Source organism: Fonsecaea monophora (assembly GCF_001642475.1).
Source record: "Fonsecaea monophora strain CBS 269.37 chromosome Unknown Scaff193, whole genome shotgun sequence".
Lineage (NCBI taxonomy): Eukaryota > Fungi > Ascomycota > Eurotiomycetes > Chaetothyriales > Herpotrichiellaceae > Fonsecaea > Fonsecaea monophora.
Genome location: NW_019174124.1, coordinates 1 through 18,093, shown reverse-complemented (window position 1 = coordinate 18,093; position 18,093 = coordinate 1). Strand labels below are relative to the sequence as shown.

At 52.2% G+C, this 18,093-nt stretch overlaps 4 protein-coding genes across 4 annotated transcripts; all 4 read left to right on the top strand.

Annotated features, from left to right (window-relative positions):
- Window positions 1–5,901: 5,901 nt before the first annotated feature.
- Window positions 5,902–8,586, top strand: AYO21_11888 (hypothetical protein; the record flags this gene model as incomplete). The annotated part of the gene is made up of 5 exons (XM_022661767.1): window positions 5,902–5,941; window positions 5,999–7,242; window positions 7,294–7,326; window positions 7,377–7,492; window positions 7,557–8,586. The coding sequence occupies 5 exons, from the start codon at window positions 5,902–5,904 to the stop codon at window positions 8,584–8,586; spliced, it is 2,463 nt and encodes an 820-aa protein (XP_022505926.1).
- A 3,466-nt stretch (window positions 8,587–12,052) lies between these two features.
- Window positions 12,053–13,043, top strand: AYO21_11887 (hypothetical protein; the record flags this gene model as incomplete). Its single annotated transcript, XM_022661766.1, has 4 exons — window positions 12,053–12,320; window positions 12,389–12,529; window positions 12,590–12,937; window positions 13,003–13,043. The coding sequence occupies 4 exons, from the start codon at window positions 12,053–12,055 to the stop codon at window positions 13,041–13,043; spliced, it is 798 nt and encodes a 265-aa protein (XP_022505925.1).
- A 1,851-nt stretch (window positions 13,044–14,894) lies between these two features.
- AYO21_11886 (hypothetical protein) lies at window positions 14,895–15,660 on the top strand (the record flags this gene model as incomplete). Its single annotated transcript, XM_022661765.1, has 2 exons — window positions 14,895–15,419; window positions 15,523–15,660. 2 exons carry the CDS (start codon window positions 14,895–14,897, stop codon window positions 15,658–15,660), a joined length of 663 nt encoding a protein of 220 aa, XP_022505924.1.
- Window positions 15,661–16,060: 400 nt separating this feature from the next.
- Window positions 16,061–17,473, top strand: AYO21_11885 (hypothetical protein; the record flags this gene model as incomplete). Its single annotated transcript, XM_022661764.1, has 1 exon — window positions 16,061–17,473. The coding sequence occupies one exon, from the start codon at window positions 16,061–16,063 to the stop codon at window positions 17,471–17,473; it is 1,413 nt and encodes a 470-aa protein (XP_022505923.1).
- Between the last annotated feature and the right edge of the window lie 620 nt (window positions 17,474–18,093).

Here is an 18,093-nt window from a genome sequence, read left to right as displayed (position 1 = left end):
CCGGAGATGTTCCGCGAGGAGGAAACCACCAAACATATCATCGTGCCATCGCATATCGCGACACGATCGCTACCAATTAGTGAGTCCTAGAAAATTGTGTTCCGTCGTTATCAGCATCTTTTTCACGATTCGGAAAAGAAACTATTTCGATTATGAGAAAAAGCTTGAGAAACTGGGCACATTTGCCGCCTGGGCATCAAATCACTTGTTGTTTTCTTCAGGGAGACATCACGAGCATGTATGTCGTACTGGGGACCTATGAAGTGAGGTTAGGTAGGTTACTTGTCAGCGCCGAGCCCTCTTTGAGCTGGGGCGGCCAGATCTGAACTTCGTGACGCAGTCGACATTTTACGCCGTAATACTGCGTACCTCGTAGGTAAGTGAAACCACTACCGCTACCACTATCATCTACTAACTCACAAAAACAAAAGACGAAATTCTCTCGGACCGCGGACCGTGCGCAAGGCTCGCTTAGCAAGTAGTAACACTCACACGAAGATCTGACATGGAACCCTCGTTAGTTTGTCAGTTTTTTACCAGGGAATCCAGGGCAAGGCAGGGCTAGTGCTTGATCGCTCGGGGAATTTTCTTGCTGAAAACGGTACAGCGTGGAGAAATGCGAGTAATACCCAAGGTCGTATTCGTAGTCTACCTACTTACCGTAGGAATTCTTCTCACTAGTTGCGCAGGGGCCCAAGGGCGCACAGGACGCGCTGTGTTGATCATACTTACAAAGTGGTTACCGAGTACCAGGTGCACTGGTACTAATAGTGCCCAGGATGACAAACTCCACTGGCAGGCTTTGTACTGTGAAGAGTATAAAAAGTCCCAAAGTTATCGAAATCTCGGCAATGGCCCGGTCGGAGGGAGGGACCGAGTGCCTTGGACTTCTCCCAATCCATCCCTACGTGCCCCATCCACATACCTTCTTGGTATATTCACCACTTGGCATTGCGATGGTGAACACACCCTGGGTCCGATATAGGTAAGTAGATGCAAACACCAAATTAGGCTGACTCAGGCCACACAGATCGGGCATCTCTCGCTCTGGGCAGCGCAGTGCCTGCCCCTTTCTCCCCGTCTCCGTGTTTACGCGAGAGCATCGAGTCATGATGAGTTTCATTCAATCGTTCCATCAATCAATCATTGTAATGTCGATCGGTCATGCCGACATTTTTTCTGCTTCGGTTGTTTCTTAGTGATGATTTGCGTTGATAGTGACGGGGCCTGAATGGGGCCTTGCATCTCGCATCTGCCCAAGCCCACAATAACACGTGGATACGTAGTGATAAAGAGAGAGAGATAGTGAGTGAGTGGGAAAGAGGCTCAAGCAGTACCGAGTATTCATCCTCGTGTGTATTACATACCGTACACACCTGTCCTTGAAGTAGAGATGTATGTAATATTGCAGATTCTTCGTCAGGAACGGAGGAACCTATTCGGTTTTGGGTCAATACCTACCTTTTCCCCCTCGCAATATCCTACCCGTGCTCGTCATGAGCAGAAACAGGGACAGACAGAGACAAAAGAAAAAAAGATACCGAGATCTCCGCGCATGAGAAAGTCAAATGACAAGCAAAGGACATGGCAAAATCGGCAACATTTAAAGAAGCATTCATTGGGTGTATGTTGTTTAATGTCCCCCGATCACCGTACTCCACAGGTTGGTATGTTCATACCCGTCCCAGAGGTTCTCGGCCGCGCCACCGATATGTATGGGGTTGGATTGATTCGGTGAATCATCATTTTTCCGCCTTTCTCCAAATTTTTCTATATCGAGCACCAGCAAGCATCCCGCTGCTGCTGCTGCGGCGCGGGATCCCTGAAATCTGGAAAGAAATCCTGCGGTTGTCCATTCGGGTGCCGAGTGGCAGTGCCTGGCAGGTCCCTGTATGGCTGGCCGGCTGGCCGTGCCCTTGCTTACGTCTATGAAAACGGGTAGTAGTTTGCGCGATCCCGGCAACACTCCTCCTCCTCCTGCTGCTCCTGCTCCTCCTCCAAACTTCCCTCCATATAAAGTTCCAAATATGGCACCACCACAGGTACGGGTGTGGAGACCATAAAACCCAGAATGGCAAGATATTTGGGCCGTGGGCCGAGGCCCTGCTGGGGCTATCAGCGGTATTATTGTCCCTTCCCTCAGTCACTCATCTTCGTCAGCAAATGGTGCGAGGAAAGAGACCTTGATCAGGGATCGTGGACCTGGACCTGGACCTGGACGACGACGACGTGTGCATACATGCAGATGCAAGCGGCCGATTGTGGAGTAACCTTTGTCAATGGGAAATGGGATGATAAAAAACTTATTTTGCAAGGCTTGGACTCAGGTTCGGGTCTTGGTAACCGTTGCCAAGGGTTTCAAGGACCGTAACGAATGCTACTCTAACCCTACCAAAAAGGCCGTGGAGATAGGATAATAGATGATTAGACAGATACCTAAACACAACAAAGGCCAAGAAGGCTCATTCGACAAGTAACTCGGTAAAGTCGTAGTCAGCCTGGTGCCAGCACTTGTAAACGGACACACGGACCATCCGGCTGAAAGAGCTGGGCTCGTGCTCACTCACGTCGTCCACACACCTGGGTTTTCCCCAGCGATCTAATGGCCGAAGGTAAACTGCTTTCTCCACACTCGATCCATCCATCACTTTGTAAAATACGTGAAGAGGATGAGCTGGCACTCGTAAAGACCAGGAGGATGCTCGGCTGCTGGGCCTTTTGACATACAAGCACATGCGCAACTCGGCAGAGATGCAGCAAAGTCCCCGCGCTGCTTTGTGTTTACGTATGCGGCTCCAACGATTGCTGGAATTGCTGGAATGGCTGGCTGAGCGGTGACCCATTGGGAGGCGATACGGCTATCTAGTCGCATCAACGTACGAGGGGCAGGAGCTGTTGGCACATCCCGTGTTCCAGTTAGGCTTGTGTTAGGCCAAGGCAGCCTTCCCAATTGGGATGTCTGTGGTAGAATCGAGGCGCAAGTACTCGCTACGCGATACAGCGCAACATGGTTGTCTGCCCAGTACGAGTACGGATGGAGAGGAGTACAAGTTGTAGACCAAAAATGGGCCGTTCGTATCCTAGCGGGAGTCTAACCACGACACGATCAGACTGACAATGCAGCGCGAAATGAAGCCAGGTAAGAGCAGAAGCCCAGACATGGCTTGCGGGTGATGCCCCTTGACAGGAACAGACACCAGTACGAACTCATGGTGTCATTATCTCGTGCAACCATCATCAGCAGGAGGACAGGCCGGCATAGTACGGTGGGCTATCGCATGTTCGGGGAAGCTCACCAAACGGGAGCCAGGACCGGGGTAGTTGATCTTGAAGGCGGGAAAACCGCGAGGGTCCTAACAAGGAACAGCACGAGCTGCCGTGTCTTACTCTTGCTCTGCCTACAAGTCCAGGTCCAGGTAGAGGGAGCCGATGCGAGATTCTTGACGACATCACGTTGTGTGATGGTCCTACATGGTTTAGTCATGGATTGATGGGAAAAGGCAGGAGGAGACAAACAGGCGAATATCAGTCCACACACTCGAGAATACTACTATCCACCTCGCATTCGTAATTACCCTGGACTTTGTAGTTGTCTGTGAACAGCAAGCGGCCGCGCAAACAGCCAACAAGAGAATCCACCCTTACATATGATCACCTCGCATCTTGACGCTTTCGGGCAGCGAAGCTGGAAAAGCTGAAGGGTTCGACGCATTGGGGAAGAAGGCAGCCCTGATGAGCATGAGAAGGAGCCTGAGGAGCCTGGTGAAGAATCGCCCCCATGCTATTTTCGGGCCGTGACAATTGAACTCTGTCGTTCCCACGATGGGTGCATGCTGCATGCCGCATGCCGCAAGCTGCAGGGTGCAGGGCGGAGATGGCTGTCCTTTGATTCCGAGTGATGCTGCCGGTAGTAGAGCCTGCAGTAGCCAAAGAGGGTGAGAGGTGTGGTGGGGAGAGAAGAGGGAGAGTTTCCAAGGGCCAAGGGCGCAGGCGCAGGATACGGCGAGCAGTGGATGGCCAGCAAGACATTCCAGGTTGTGTGGTTGCTGCATTCTCGGGGTGCATTTTAGGCCGGGCACACCAATAATCAACCCTCCAACGCCCAAAAAGCACTCTCGGCGTGCATCCCTTTTGCCTGGTTTGGGTTGGTGGTCTCAATTATTCCGAATCTATTGGCGGGGGGGCATTCGCCCGAAAGGAAAGGCAAGCCTAAGCCTGGTTGCGCCCTCTCCTGCGCCCATTTCCCACAAAGAACATGAGCTCCCTTGCAACGTCACCATCAATCGCTTGCCTTGTCTTTCCCAATCACCCTACGAAACAACCACAGCGGCGGCGCAACCATGTGCATCGAGCAGAGAAACATCGGGCCTCGCGAAGAGACCAGACCACAGACAACAAAAAGAGAGAACCCTTCGAACAGGTGGAGTGTTATGCATGCCGTCATCAAACCACTCAAGTACCCAAAGCTGGGCTCTCTTGCTTTCCCAGAACAGATCGACAAGTTGAAGCCTAGGCCTAGTGCCGCCGCCAGATCAAGCAGAGGCTAGTTCATACAGAGTGGAAGAAGGAGGAGAAGAGGAGGAACATACGCACCTGGTATTGCTGTATTGATACCATTGGACATTACGGCGAAAACATACAGAAACGGTAATTGTTGGTCTCTGCCCTATGAGCTCAACTACGCACCAGTGCCCTCCACTCACACCTAAACATCCCACCTAACCCACTTTCCCAGCCCACCTAGAACCCGCCTGCAGGAAAAGGGCTGCGGCTGTGACCATTCATCAAGCGAGTCACCCACAAAGCCGCACCCAGGAAAAACGGGATTAGTGCCATTAGCTATCTGCATACACACACTCTCTCACACCCCCTCCCCCCCTCCTAGCCCTGCCTGCCCCTTCCTTGTCCCTGGTCAACTTTTTTACCGCGCCCACTCACGGTTGAGTGGTTAGTGATTCGTGTTCGTGGTCCTGATGCTCTAAACTCTCTCTCTCGAGAATCTCATGGTGTCTCCATCCATCCATCAAACCCAATCCATAATTCGTCGATCGTTGCATCTGACTGCGTCCACTGCGTCTCTCCTCCTCGTTGTATATGCTCGTGTCTTTCTCTTTATCCTTACGCTCGCTCACAACACTGCTACTATTTCGCCTTTCGTTGACTCTCTCGTTGGAATTCCCTCCACATTCGCTTGCCCCCCTAATTGGCAATTGTTCCGTCTCTCCATCGTTACGGCTCAGCCTCTACAGATAATGCTAATTTGTGTTCAACCTCACCGTCAACCCTCCGCCCCGATTTGTATGAGCCTCCTACCTTCGTCAGGTTTCGACTCCAGGCCACTAGCCCTCGCTTTGCATTGACGAAGAAAGAGGGAGACACTCTCGCATATACCCCACTGGCACACTTGACGGATGTCTTGTATGCCGTCCTGAACGCCAGGCTTTGTTCATATTATACTCGACTCTCTTTCTACCCGTCCAAACAGTATGGACTCGCCCACAGAACGCATGCCGATTGCCTGCGTCCACTGCGCGAAAGCGAAAGCAAAATGTGACAAGAAGGTCAGTCAGACTCGTCGAGAACAGATGTCTTTTCCAGGGCATTAGGGGAAGAAAGAGCTGGTGTGATCCAATGGGCTATCGACGACGATGGGACTGCCTCGCATACCCAGCCTTGGAGAGCCTCATACAGAGCGAATGTCTGATTGTGCGTTAATTGGCATATCACCTGTTCTGACAACCAATATCACAGGTCCCATGCTCAAGATGTGTGAGCAAACAGATTGTGTGCCAGTCCCGAGCCACTCGTCGCTCCTCCCACAATCCCAATCGACGCAACCCTCTCCCACGCCCACATTCAGAGCGTGCTCTACATTCCTCCGCCTCATTCCATGTATCACAAATGTCTCACTTCTCTCCGGGCGTCAATGGAGTTTCTCCCAGTACGTTTCCTCGTCTCTCCGCGTACGGGAGCCGGAGACTAAATGACCCTATCACAGACAGCATGGGCCCTCGTCCCGTACTTCAACACCGGATGAGCCTCCCTGACACAAATCACCCAGTACCAATTGCCCCAGCTGTGTTCGGCGCAGATATAGAGCCACGGATGTTGAGAGCCGGCTTTACACAAACGCCCCCAGAGCTGACTATCCCAATCACTCCAATGATGCCCAATATGCCGCATATGGAGAACTTTATACAAATGCACGGAGCCCCCTACGACCACGAGGGTGACAGTCATTTCTTAGCCATGAGCGGTGCCCAACCCAGTATGCTAGATTTCGACTCTACCAACATACTCACCGACTTCATGAGCCCTCCTCCAGCCTTGATGCATGACCACACAGATCAATTCCTTCTGCATAGTAAGATGGGAATTCCGACCCCAACACATATGCCTCTCCCGATTCAGATACCGGACGGAGCCACACCCTTTCCCATGCGGATGGATCTGGAAAGCCCTCATAGCCATTTACAGTACCGGCCCCCAGCCGGGCTCTCTCCGTCCAACTCTTCGACCACCAGTGGTCTGCAGGAGCCCGATGCCGTGTTGGCCGCCCATCACGCCTGGCCTTTCTTTCAGTGCAATCGAGTCGATAAACAATATTCCTTTGCCCCACCAAAGACGGCCTCCATCTACTTGGAGGGCCTTGCTCAGACACTCCGTAATCAGGCAACCTGGGCGGCGTGGACGGCTCAGCTGGATGAGTCCTCCCTGGACATTGCCACAGAACGAAAAATTGCGACCGAACCCATCGTAGGATGGTCTCGCGAGAAACTGCTCGCCATCACCCAAAGCTTCCTCCACAAGGCACTGGAAATCCACAAGGCAGATCACGCAGCTCGGGAAGACACCCCATCGAGCCCGGACTCCAGCCGTGATGCATTCTTGATGTTACCACCCCCAGATGTGATGCAGTACTTCTTGAGGAGTTACGTCGTTCGATATGAGCCCTATTATTCATCAGTTCCTGCCGGCCGACTGGACCCCAATGTCTTCATGGGATCAAGTAACAGCAAAGCTGCAAGCCTCCTAATCCTGCTGATGGTCGCCTCGGGGGCTTCCGCAACAGCCACGGTCGAGGCACGATACCTTGCTAGTGGCTTGACGGAAGCTTGCAGAATTTCACTCTTTGACACGATCGAAAAGGATGTGCTCCAAGCACGTGAGACTCTGGTGCTCCGATCTGCTCTCTTGTTCACCTGTCTGGCTGCATGGTCCGGTGACAAGTGGCATATGGACGTAAGTTAGGTTCCGGATACTTTGCTTGATCTTGTTGTTAACAGCTCATAGATGGCCATGGGCCAACGCGGCATGTACCTAGCAGTGAGTCCTTCTCTCCCTGATGAACTATGACCCTTGCTGATGTTTGCCAGATGTTGGCACATTCTGGAATGCTCGAGTCCGATGAATGGTCGACGACTATTGAAAGCCGAAGGCAGGATCCCGAACGAGCCTGGGAGGACTGGAAGGAGCACGAGGGCAGACATAGGTGAGTTGTTCCCGTGTGGTCAGGAGCAGCCGTGGCGTTGTATCATGCTGACCTGGAGAAAAAGGCTCTCTCACTCCTGGGTAATCGTCGATCAGGAGATGAGTCTCTTTTCCGACACCACTCCCTTATTATCCATCGTAAATCTCCATGCGCCTATGCCCGACTCCGATGATCTTTGGCACGCTGAGACAGCAGCGGACTGGCTTGAGTTGTTCGACAGAGCCCATGGGTCGACATATGGAAGTCCAGCGTCGGTCAGAGACTTCTTCACCAGTTTCGTTGATGGAGACCTGGCGGGCAAGGAGCTCTCGCCCACGCAGCTTCGGTTGCTCTTGCACCCCATCCAGGCCCAAGTATGCCAGCTACGTCAATTTATTGCGTGCCTACCTGACGGTGGTAACCACGCCAAGACATCCCGAGCAGTGTCCAAGGCGGCCACCAAAGCTCGATTGGAGGAGATATCTTCCTTGCTGCAGCATTGGTATTCGATCAGCAAACAAAGCTTTGCGGGCAACAAGGGCACGTGTTGGACGACATGTGCCAACCTAATCATGTATCACCTAATATCACTCAACGCCATCACCAGCTTCAAGGACATTGAGCAATTTGCTCGCCGCGAGGTGGCTCTTGGCTCATTCCGATACGCATCGTGGCTGCAGATGCGGTGTATAGACCAACCGGAAGAAGCCTTCTTCCATTGTGGACAAATTTTGCGTTTGATCCGCTCCATGCCCCATGCCGTCCGCCCGCCGTGGTGGGCAGGAGCAGTGTATCGGGTGGCATTGACGGGGTGGGCCACCAGCATGGCGAACAGCAATGGGCGATTTTCACCCACGCATGGTCCAGCCGAGTCTGACCGACCATTTGCGATTGATGACTTAACACCAGAGAACGAGGCCATCGGTCGGTATATGAAATACCAAGAAGGCACTCCCATGCTCACACGATCGGATGGATCACTTGCACCTATGGACGTACCTTGCAACCTGCTGCAACACTGCATTGAGGTTCTAGATGATGACTCGTCGATGCGGTTGACAGATGGCATCAAGCGCAAACTTCGTGTCTTCATGTCAAGCTGGAGAGACATGTGAGAAATTCGACAGCACGGCCCCGACAGATGATGGCCAGTGGGCTATGGACCCAAGTCGTCCAGGACGTATTCCTCACACCTGGGAATCTTAATACGCCATTTTCACACTTCTTCTCGATATGGCGTGATGTTTCCGCCTCTTGTACAGTTGATGAATATACGTCTCATGTCTTTGGATGATGATAATGAGAGCATTGCGGGGCGTTCTAGACGACGGGACATATTATATCCTAATGGTATATGCTGCAGGGGTGTTCTCAGTACGTTGACTGTCTGGGAAGATCTGACTTTCCGGGAAAGATTGAATGTGGTCAACGGGAACCTGGGAAGGAATCTTGATTGTCGGGTATATATTGTGGGAGGAAGGTATTGTGGACGCTCTTCGCTTTCATGTTGCAGTTGTTCCCTTCTGGGTACGTATGGGATCTAGTTCGGCGTCAATGGAAACCAAGGGAGATGCAATCCAGGTGATATGAATTGGAAGAAGTCTCCTGCCATCCGGCTTTCGTGTCTCGATTCCTTTGTAGTTGTCGGTATTAGACATTTGGAAGAAGAAAAGGGCCAGAAAACTCTGGAACACTTGGGACGAGTGACACTGGGGGGGAGACGGACCCGAGTTATATGAGGACGAGAGCGGACCTTCGGGACCTCTCCAAGCAAGGGGGGCACCAGGGCACGTATCAAGACCATATGGAGTTTTTGTTCCTTTCTAAAACAACACCAACAGAGGCACTAAGACAAACGATTGCATCACGGACCCGACCCAAATATGGGCGATGCCAGAACCAAGGTTTCGGTGGTATGAGTGTCGATTGATTGAAGCAAGGCAGCTTGGAAGCAAAAGCGAACAATTGGCTGTTTGAACCACTGGGGGGGTCGAGATATGTCGGGCAATCGGACAAGACTTGGGTCCGACAACAAAAAACGATCCAGTCTCCGCACCCTAGATCGACGGCGGTTAACTCGTACGTCCCCCCAATCAACGGCAGGCAAGGGCAAGGGACAAAGGGCAGACGTAGGTTCTGATTGGGAAATTTGATACCCGTCGAGGCCGTTAAAAAAGAATTGCTGGGGAAAAATGGCAGTCTAAGCCTAATGTTGATGGTGCTGGAGGACTTTAGCAAGTTACGAGTAGTTAGTTGATTGTAGCCTTGGGCAGGGGTCCGTTGAAGCGGATCTCGTTTTTAGAAAAGGGGAGACAAATAGGTGTATGTAGGGGCCGGAGCAAGGGGTGTTCAACCGAGTACATAACGCGGAAAGGACACAAGGACATGCGAGTAAAAGCATCGTTGCTATGTATACCTATACTCGTACTTGGTCCATCCATACTCGTTCGTGCGTAGATGGGGAACGGGGAACCGACCACCAGGGCAAAGCAGGACAGGGCAGGGCCACGGCCAGATTTGTTCGGAGCTACGGAGTTTTACTAAGAGGTAGGGTAATTGACAAGGGATTGATTAATTCCCCTCGGTTTGGGTTTGGGTCTGTTCTGGATACGAGGTATCGTACCTCGTGGTAGTAGGAGTATGTAGGTCGCTTGGTAAGGACGAGACATGAGAATGTTTGGATGGTTGGATGAATGGGAAACGGGGACAGGGGAGCAAGCAAGCTGAGGAGTTTGTGACAAACAAAGATTGACTGCCTCAGGCAGGCCGAACTGGCAATGCGATGTGATGATGTTCGTGTGCATGTGTGTTTGGATAAAGTCCGAGCCTTCCACCCCAGACAGAGCCTTGTTTGTTTTATGCCCCTCCAGGTGCAGTGCAGTCAGGACCGGAAGACGGCCAGGGTAATTGGGGGTGAGTAGTAAGTGAGAATGACCAACTAACGACTCGATATGGACAATGGACTTGGCATTAGGGCAAAAAGGACCGACGAACAGACAATAATAAAAATAAAGACGCCAGACTCTGGACAAGAATGGGCAAGTACGAGGCGAATGGTCAGGCACCAGATAGATGCGTTAGGAGCTGCTAAAAATGGAGGGATGGAGGGCCCGACAAGAGATGCGGCAAGGGACAAGGGCGCGCTAAAGAACCCAGGGGGAAGGAGGGGTGGAGGGGAAGCAGCACGAAGGAAGACCCCTGCACTACTGCACTTACCAAGTACCTAGCAGTTGTTTAGCCGTTAGCGTTCGGACTCTTGACGCCCACAAACGGTTAGGCGCCACCAACGGTTTAGTACCCAAGGGACGTAGTGTGGTACTGGTGAATACGGCCGTGGTAACTTTCTAAGGGAAATCTGAGACATGATTTATTAGACTGATTGATCTTCCAAGTCAAGGCATCATGATTGACGAGTTGATTGATCTTCTACACAGACTTCAATGGAGGATAACAACTACTCAGTAGCCAGATAGGTACCTACCTTGTAGACAGACCGGGAACTACTACTGGATTCAATGCTCTAGGTACCGAGCACATCTCGCCGGACTTCCGACTTCTGTTCTTCTCTCTCTCACCCCCTCTCTCCTCAGCTAATAATTACTCACAAATTGCTCGTTCCGTTCACTACGGCAAAAACCAACAAGCCTATATCTCTGGTCAATGTGACCCTTTTTCCCCCATCAATAAAATGTCCTTCTTCCAAGTCCGCATTCTATTTCTGTCCGACAATTCTGTAAAGCCATCCATCCACTCCCAATGCCTTTTTTTCCTACTCCCGCCGCCAGATCCTCTCCTCAATCTTCAACAAAACGGTGAGGCTGCCATTTGCCCCTCCATGTTTAAATACTGTTACACAGAGACCGAGCCCCTCGTTCCCGCTCGTGGCGGTCTGCCCCGCAGTCCAAACAACATTATCGTTCAATCCTCACCGCCTCGATATGCTGGGTTCGCCAGCGTGACCAGCAAAGACCTCGACTGGTCCATTTTACTCTCCGTCCCAGGCACGAACCATCGGTGAGGCTGCCAGCCATGAGTCGCCAGACCCTCTCTTCCCCCTCCCTCAACGCGTTTTTGGCCCGAATCACCGACTTGGGCTTCTGCGGGCTCTGCGGGCAGCGTAGCAAGAAAAATCAATAGTACGAGTTATCATGGGTAGTCGCAGTCCGGCCTAGTGTCGGGAACAGTCAGTCACAGAGAGGCCGCCACGCACTTCACCAAACACGCGTGTGCACACACAAACAAACTCTCCCCTTAGTACGGAGGGGAGATTCTGGCCCCCTATTTTTCCCACCCCTCGTGCTTCTTATATCATCCATTGAAAAAAATCTCGTTATTCCTTTTTCTCTTGCTTTGAGCGGTCAGTTCATTCACAGACATAAGTTATATTCTCATCCCCTCCAAACATCCCATCCTTACTCGTGCTTCATTATCGCTTGTCATCATCTGATATAGACTGTCCGTCATTCACTTGTCGGATACCCTCATCGTCAACCTCCTCTCAATCTACTCAATCCGTGTCCTCACCGCCCCTTCCTACCCCCTCCCCCGCTCTTCCCAACCTCAAAACATCTCACAACAAACATGAGCGGCCAATCCCAGATCCGCCTCGATGGCAAGGTTGCCCTGATCACTGGTGCTGGTCGTGGTCTTGGTTCTGGACTTGCCAAAACCCTGGCTGAGCGTGGTGCTGCTGTTTGCATCAACTATGCCAGCTCGGCCAAGCCAGCTCTGGCCACCGTGGCCGAGATTGAGAAGGCCGGTGGCAAGGCTGTTGCCATCCAAGCCAACATCTCCAAGGTCCCCGAGATCACCAAACTCTTCGAGGAGGCCATCAAGCACTTTGGCAAGCGTAAGTCGAGATCTTTTGATGTGACCTCCCTACCCTCTCCGGGATCACGTGCTGACATCCCGCTCAAGTGGACATTGTCATCAACAATGCCGGCATGGAAGCCTTCTCCAAGCCCGAGGATGTCACCGAGGAGCTGTATGACCAAGTCTTCGGTCTCAACACCCGTGCTCAGTTCTTCGTCGGTCAACATGCCCTGAAGTACCTCAGCGGTGAGTTTTAGAGGGTCCGTTGTTTGCATTCCCTTTTAGGCTAATCGGTTCCCGGTACAGACGGTGGCCGCATCATCTTCATGTCATCCATTGCTGCCCGTCTGGGTGTTCCCAACCACGCTTTGTATGCTGGCTCCAAGTCGGCAGTTGAGGGCTTTGCTCGTTCTTTCGCCGCTGATGGTGGCCCACGACGCATCACCGCCAATGCTATTGCCCCTGGCGGTATCAAGACCGACATGTTCGCCCAGAATGCCTGGCATTACTCTCCCGGTGCCACCAAGGATACCCCCATTGAGGTGATCGAGGCCGGCATTGCCAAACTCATTCCTCTTGGGCGATGCGCCGTTCCCGACGACATTGCCAAGGTTGTCATGTTCTTGTGCCACCCCGACAGCGAATGGATCAACGGTAAGTCTTGCCCCTGTCATCAATTGTCGTGTTTTGCCAGCCGATCACTAACCTTGCCCTTTTAGGTCAAATCATCACTCTCACCGGTGGCAGCGGTATTGCCTAAACAGGTCTTTCTGCTCGTCACCTTCTTTCCATCATGAGCTTTTTTCTTCGCTGAGAATCTTGTTGGCATCCCAGAGCGTGCTTTCAGCAGTAAAAAAAAGTTCTTTTGGGATTTAGCAAAGGAGGTTGGGTAGAAGAGCCTCCTTGGTTCGGGATGAATGATTTGGATGTAGGAACGTGGTGCAAGTTCCAGGCGGTGCCACGGCTAGAGGCGATGACCAGAGAAAAGATTGGGAAATGAAATAGAAATTTATCTTTAGCAGCATTCTTTAACTACGTCTTATTTAAATAAGTGATCTCGCACGCCTGGTCCGTGGTTCGTGGTCCGCGGTACCTTGAAGCCATGGTACGCGCACGTGACTGGCTTCTCCCCCCTTTTTTTGGCGCGCACAGACACCCGGAGAGTTTTCGACTTTACTTTCCATTGCCGCCCTTGGATCTGAATGCAACTTGGACAAACCGCATCTCCACCGCTGGACTCCATGACTGCTGTATCGATACATCCTGGAATTACCGCTACTCACCATTTAGGAAACCAGTTGCCCGGACAATAATGCTGGCTACCTGGGTACCAAACTTCATGCTATGGTACCTACAGTACTAACAGTAGTCACTACGTTGACACCAAACCCGAATCGAACCAGACCAGGAATCCAGGAACCCACGCAGCCACGGACGGAACTAACCTCCGACTCTCCGACATCTCGTCTACGGAGTACTTCGAGGAACATAGCGTCTCTGCTACGAACGGCTAAGAACTGAAGTATGTAGGTACGAGGGTACATACTAACTTATGCATCTCCTTCGAATGACCGACCTAAGCACTCCGAGTACCGAGTACTCATGTACCGGAGAAACTGAAGTATGTACGAGGTACATACGGAGTACTCATGTACCGATTCCATGTTGGACAGCGAGTACTGGGTACCGAGTACAGTATCACGTTTTGAGACAGAAAGAGAGATCAGATCTACTGTACGAGGTACGAGGTACTTCCTACCAACCTCCATCCATCCCTGCCCTCGTTGGGACCACCCCCGCCCGGAGTACTCATATGCATATGCACGTGCGGAGGGATCTTCCAGAGGGCAAAAGGGCCCGCTCCGTAGCAAGAACGAAGAGCAAATACGCGAGGGGTGTCTATCCTAGACGAATCAGGTACTGTGAGAGTCTTCAGGGATGGGGAGCAAATTGATCTGAACCACGGCTTCTTTTGCCCCGGGAGGAGCATAACCTCCGCTCCGCGCCATTTAAAGCACGGACGCATCATGCATCACATACATATGCGATCATACAGGCCAAGTTCAACTTGCGGCAGAGGCAACCACCCCCTCAATCTAGTACCTGTAGGTCATCCTCCCCCGGACTGCCGGTGATATAAGAAGAGAAGCACCCACCCCCTCGATATGTCGTTTGGTGGACTCTTCTTGGGTCAAACCCCGTGATCCTTGACACCACGGAATTTCTGGACTGCCACGCTTGACGATAGCAACATTCTTCGGTTGCTTGCGCATTTCGATTCCAGGTGTTGCATACCAGATGTCGATAGGTCGGGTCGTACGGAAGAATTGCCTCTCGTGTCTAACTGGTCATGATTAACTACGGACATCCCGAAGGGCGTGTCTTAGCGCCCAGATGACAAGATCATGACCGTCCATCCAAGGATAATATCTAACAGTAAGTGCAGCCGATCAGAAACCTCGATGATGTTATCTCTACATATCTCTCGCCATTTTCAAAACCCAGAGTGCTTCGGGTACTGGACTTTGTAGGTTGCTGCCTCACAACTTACGTGTCACCCTACCTTTACCATCGTGAACTTGCTTGCACTCCAAGATTATCTCTTGCAGACATGGACAAGTTTACTCTCCACGAAGACCCCATCTCAGCTAATTGCTACAAGATCCGTTTAACTGCGGCGTTGCTGGGTATACCGCTGGAACGTCGCCTCTACTCAATCCTGAATGGTGAAACAAGAACGGCAGAGTTCCTCAGCACCGTCTCTTCCTTTGGTAGAATCCCCGTGCTGCAGATTGGCGATTCCACGTTTCTGCCGGAAAGCAACGCGGCCTGCTTTTATCTCGCCGATGCCGCCAACCCAGCGTTCACGTCGTCGTCCCCACTACAAGTGGCCACTCTGATCCCCCAGGACCTGCTACAGCGTGCAGAGATGTTGCGCTGGATGTTCTTCGAACAGAACCAGCACGAAGTCAATATCGCAACTCTCCGATATTGGTTATACGTCATTGGGGAGGATAAGCTCGAAACGTCCAGACGTGCGCAGATTAAGGGTAAGGTCGCGGCGGGAGAGCAGGTTTTGGATTGTATGGAGGATCACCTTGCAAAGAGCGAGCATGGGTGGTTCGTGGGCGACAGCGTGAGTTCTATTGCTTTCTTTGTTCGACTCGGATTTGTTTCAACAATGTCGTTCAGCTTAGCCTTCCCCCCTGTCTCAATACATGCTAAGCAAGCATTCGCAGATCACTTTGGCAGATATCTGTCTCTTTGCGTACACTCATATTGCTGGAGACGCGAAATTCGAACTCTCCAGATGGCCGTCGATCCTCAAATGGTGCGAGCAAGTAAAGCATGTCCCAGGCTACATTCCCATGGACTAGGGGCCGTGACGGAGTCAACTCGTCGACAAGGATCCATGATATCGCCGAAGCAGTAGCTGGGGGGGAGTGGTCAGTCCAAGGACAAAGAAATAATCAAAGCTGTGCATTCACGATTTGACCCCCTTTGTCCTCCATGATTACTCTGCGACAAGGCGCCGTTGTGTCGGGTGCCATGAAACCAAAGCCTTTGTCTCGATCCAAGGCATCTGCCTCAGGGGCTTGGACGCCACACAAAGGGAGGACAGGAGTGCCTTGAGAAAGAAATATGATAAATCCGACAGCGACATCGAGTTTACGGCCGGCTTCCCAACAAATTCTCTGACCAGCTAATTGACAGCGGGAACAGACTTGTTCTACACGACACAAATCTCCCCAACTCACTCCGACACTCTTAACAAGCATGCGCGAAAAAGTCAATCCTACCCAATCCCAAGGGGTAAAAACGGCGAGATTCGTTGACCGATTCAAGGCGGCGGCGCACAAGAAGAAGGCAGCAGTCCGTGGATGGTATGACAGACGAGGTCGAGGGTGCCTCAAATCCGTGGTTGAGAGTGAGTCGGACGAACCGGCGACTCGGATTGAAGAGTTCCTGACTCATGCTGGTACCGCAGAATTTCGTGGATCGAAAACCCATCAGCCAGAGACACGCAGCAAGCCATCAACAACCCCCGAGCCCGAGCGCGAGTTCATACCCGGACACCGAGAAGCCATGTTCGACCTTGCATTCGGGCCTGGGTCGGTGAGCAGCTTTTCAAGCTTGCAAGATATATGCAACGGAGCCCCGGGGTCCCTCGTATCCCTTCCGTCCACTTTCTCGACACGCACGATGAGCCCGATATTTGTCCCTGAAACGAAAGCGCCGTCACGATATGAGCGTCGTCTCTTTGGCATTGACACGCCAGATGACTTTGACCAATTCCGGTCTGGTGTGCGACATAGCATCGAGCTGGACTCTACCCCGACATTGTCTGCGGAGGAGAAGCCAGGGCCAAAGCTCAATAGCTTGACTGTGGATTCGACGCCCATCCCTGTCGGTCAAGAAAGCCCCAAGCCTCATTTCAAGGCATATCCCGGCAAGACAGACACTGAGAAGCAGGACCCCGTCACGTTCCAGGCGTACTCGACTGGATCGAAGCACAAGAATGGCAGCGTTGGTTATATTCCACCTACATTACAATCGGGTTTTGTCAATGGGGTTCCACCCGTTCTCCAGGCCGCGCACGGCGGGAGCAACTCGGCTCAACGACAAGCTACTCATGATCGAGATGGCACGACGCTTACAGGTCGTCCAAGTCAAAGCTACACGTGGCCACTGGTGGATTTCCACAAGGAGATTTTTCTGAATGCTGATCCGTCACAAGCTAATCACTCTACCCGGTATCAGGAGCCACGCATTCCTTCGATGGAATTTTCTGGCCGGGGTTTGGAGGACGAAATGAAGACGGTGCTGGGCAATCTCCACGGGCCGGTGGTCGACAAGAGAGCTGGGCAAGTGGAAGATCGAGCATGGATGTCACCCAGCTCCCCTTTGCACTCGACCGCATATGCAAGAGAAGCGTCTATTCCGGGAGTGACGAGAAGCTCTGTGAATCTCGATACTCACCCCCACCCGCGAGGTCCTACTGTCGCGGAGGCGGCGCAGAACCAGGAGAGCTTTCTGTCCAGCGACGGCCGAAGAATCAAGTTCAGCGAGTACAACTGGCCACGATTCAGCGACGACGGATACACAGACCCAGCCGAGGAATACTCGCGCCAGTATCGGCGCCGGAGACGGGAAGCGCGAAGAGAAGCGACTGGACGAGGAGCGGTCTAAATGACTCAAGTATGGGGAGGTATTGGCAATGGGAATCAGGAAGCACAGAGAGTACCGGGTTGAGAGATACATTGGCGTACTTGACTTGTCGTTGTTTTTGGTGATATCGGGCTTCTCAGGTTCGGTGTTCTACTCCGAGTCCGATTGTCGGCGATGAAGCGGCATTACTAGATTGGGGTATTCCGAGATATGGAGGAGGCGCCAGAGTACCGAGTTCGAGTACCCTTGTAGAGTTCAGCCAAAAGGGCCAAGTACGTAACCAAGTAGCGGTGAAGATGGGTGGATGGTTCGCCTCCATTTTTCTTTCAAACAAGCAAAATCGGATCGATCACATGCAGTTCTGTCGGAGAGATTTGACGTCACGTGAAAAGCGGGGGACCTTGTCAACTCGGAATGATTAGGCCGAGGCGTAGAACAGTTGAGCAAGTTCGCCCCTAGAAGAACAGTAGAAGCCTAGAGATGCCCCGTTCAGCATCCGTCGGTGCGCCTCGGAACCTCTTCTGAGCGAGGCTTTTGTGAGTTGGAAGCCTGCCTCGGGAAGTCTCAGGGACAGTCCGAGTGCCTATTCGTAAGGCGTCAGTAATTATTGTATCCCCCCTCCAAGTGACACCCCCCAAGTG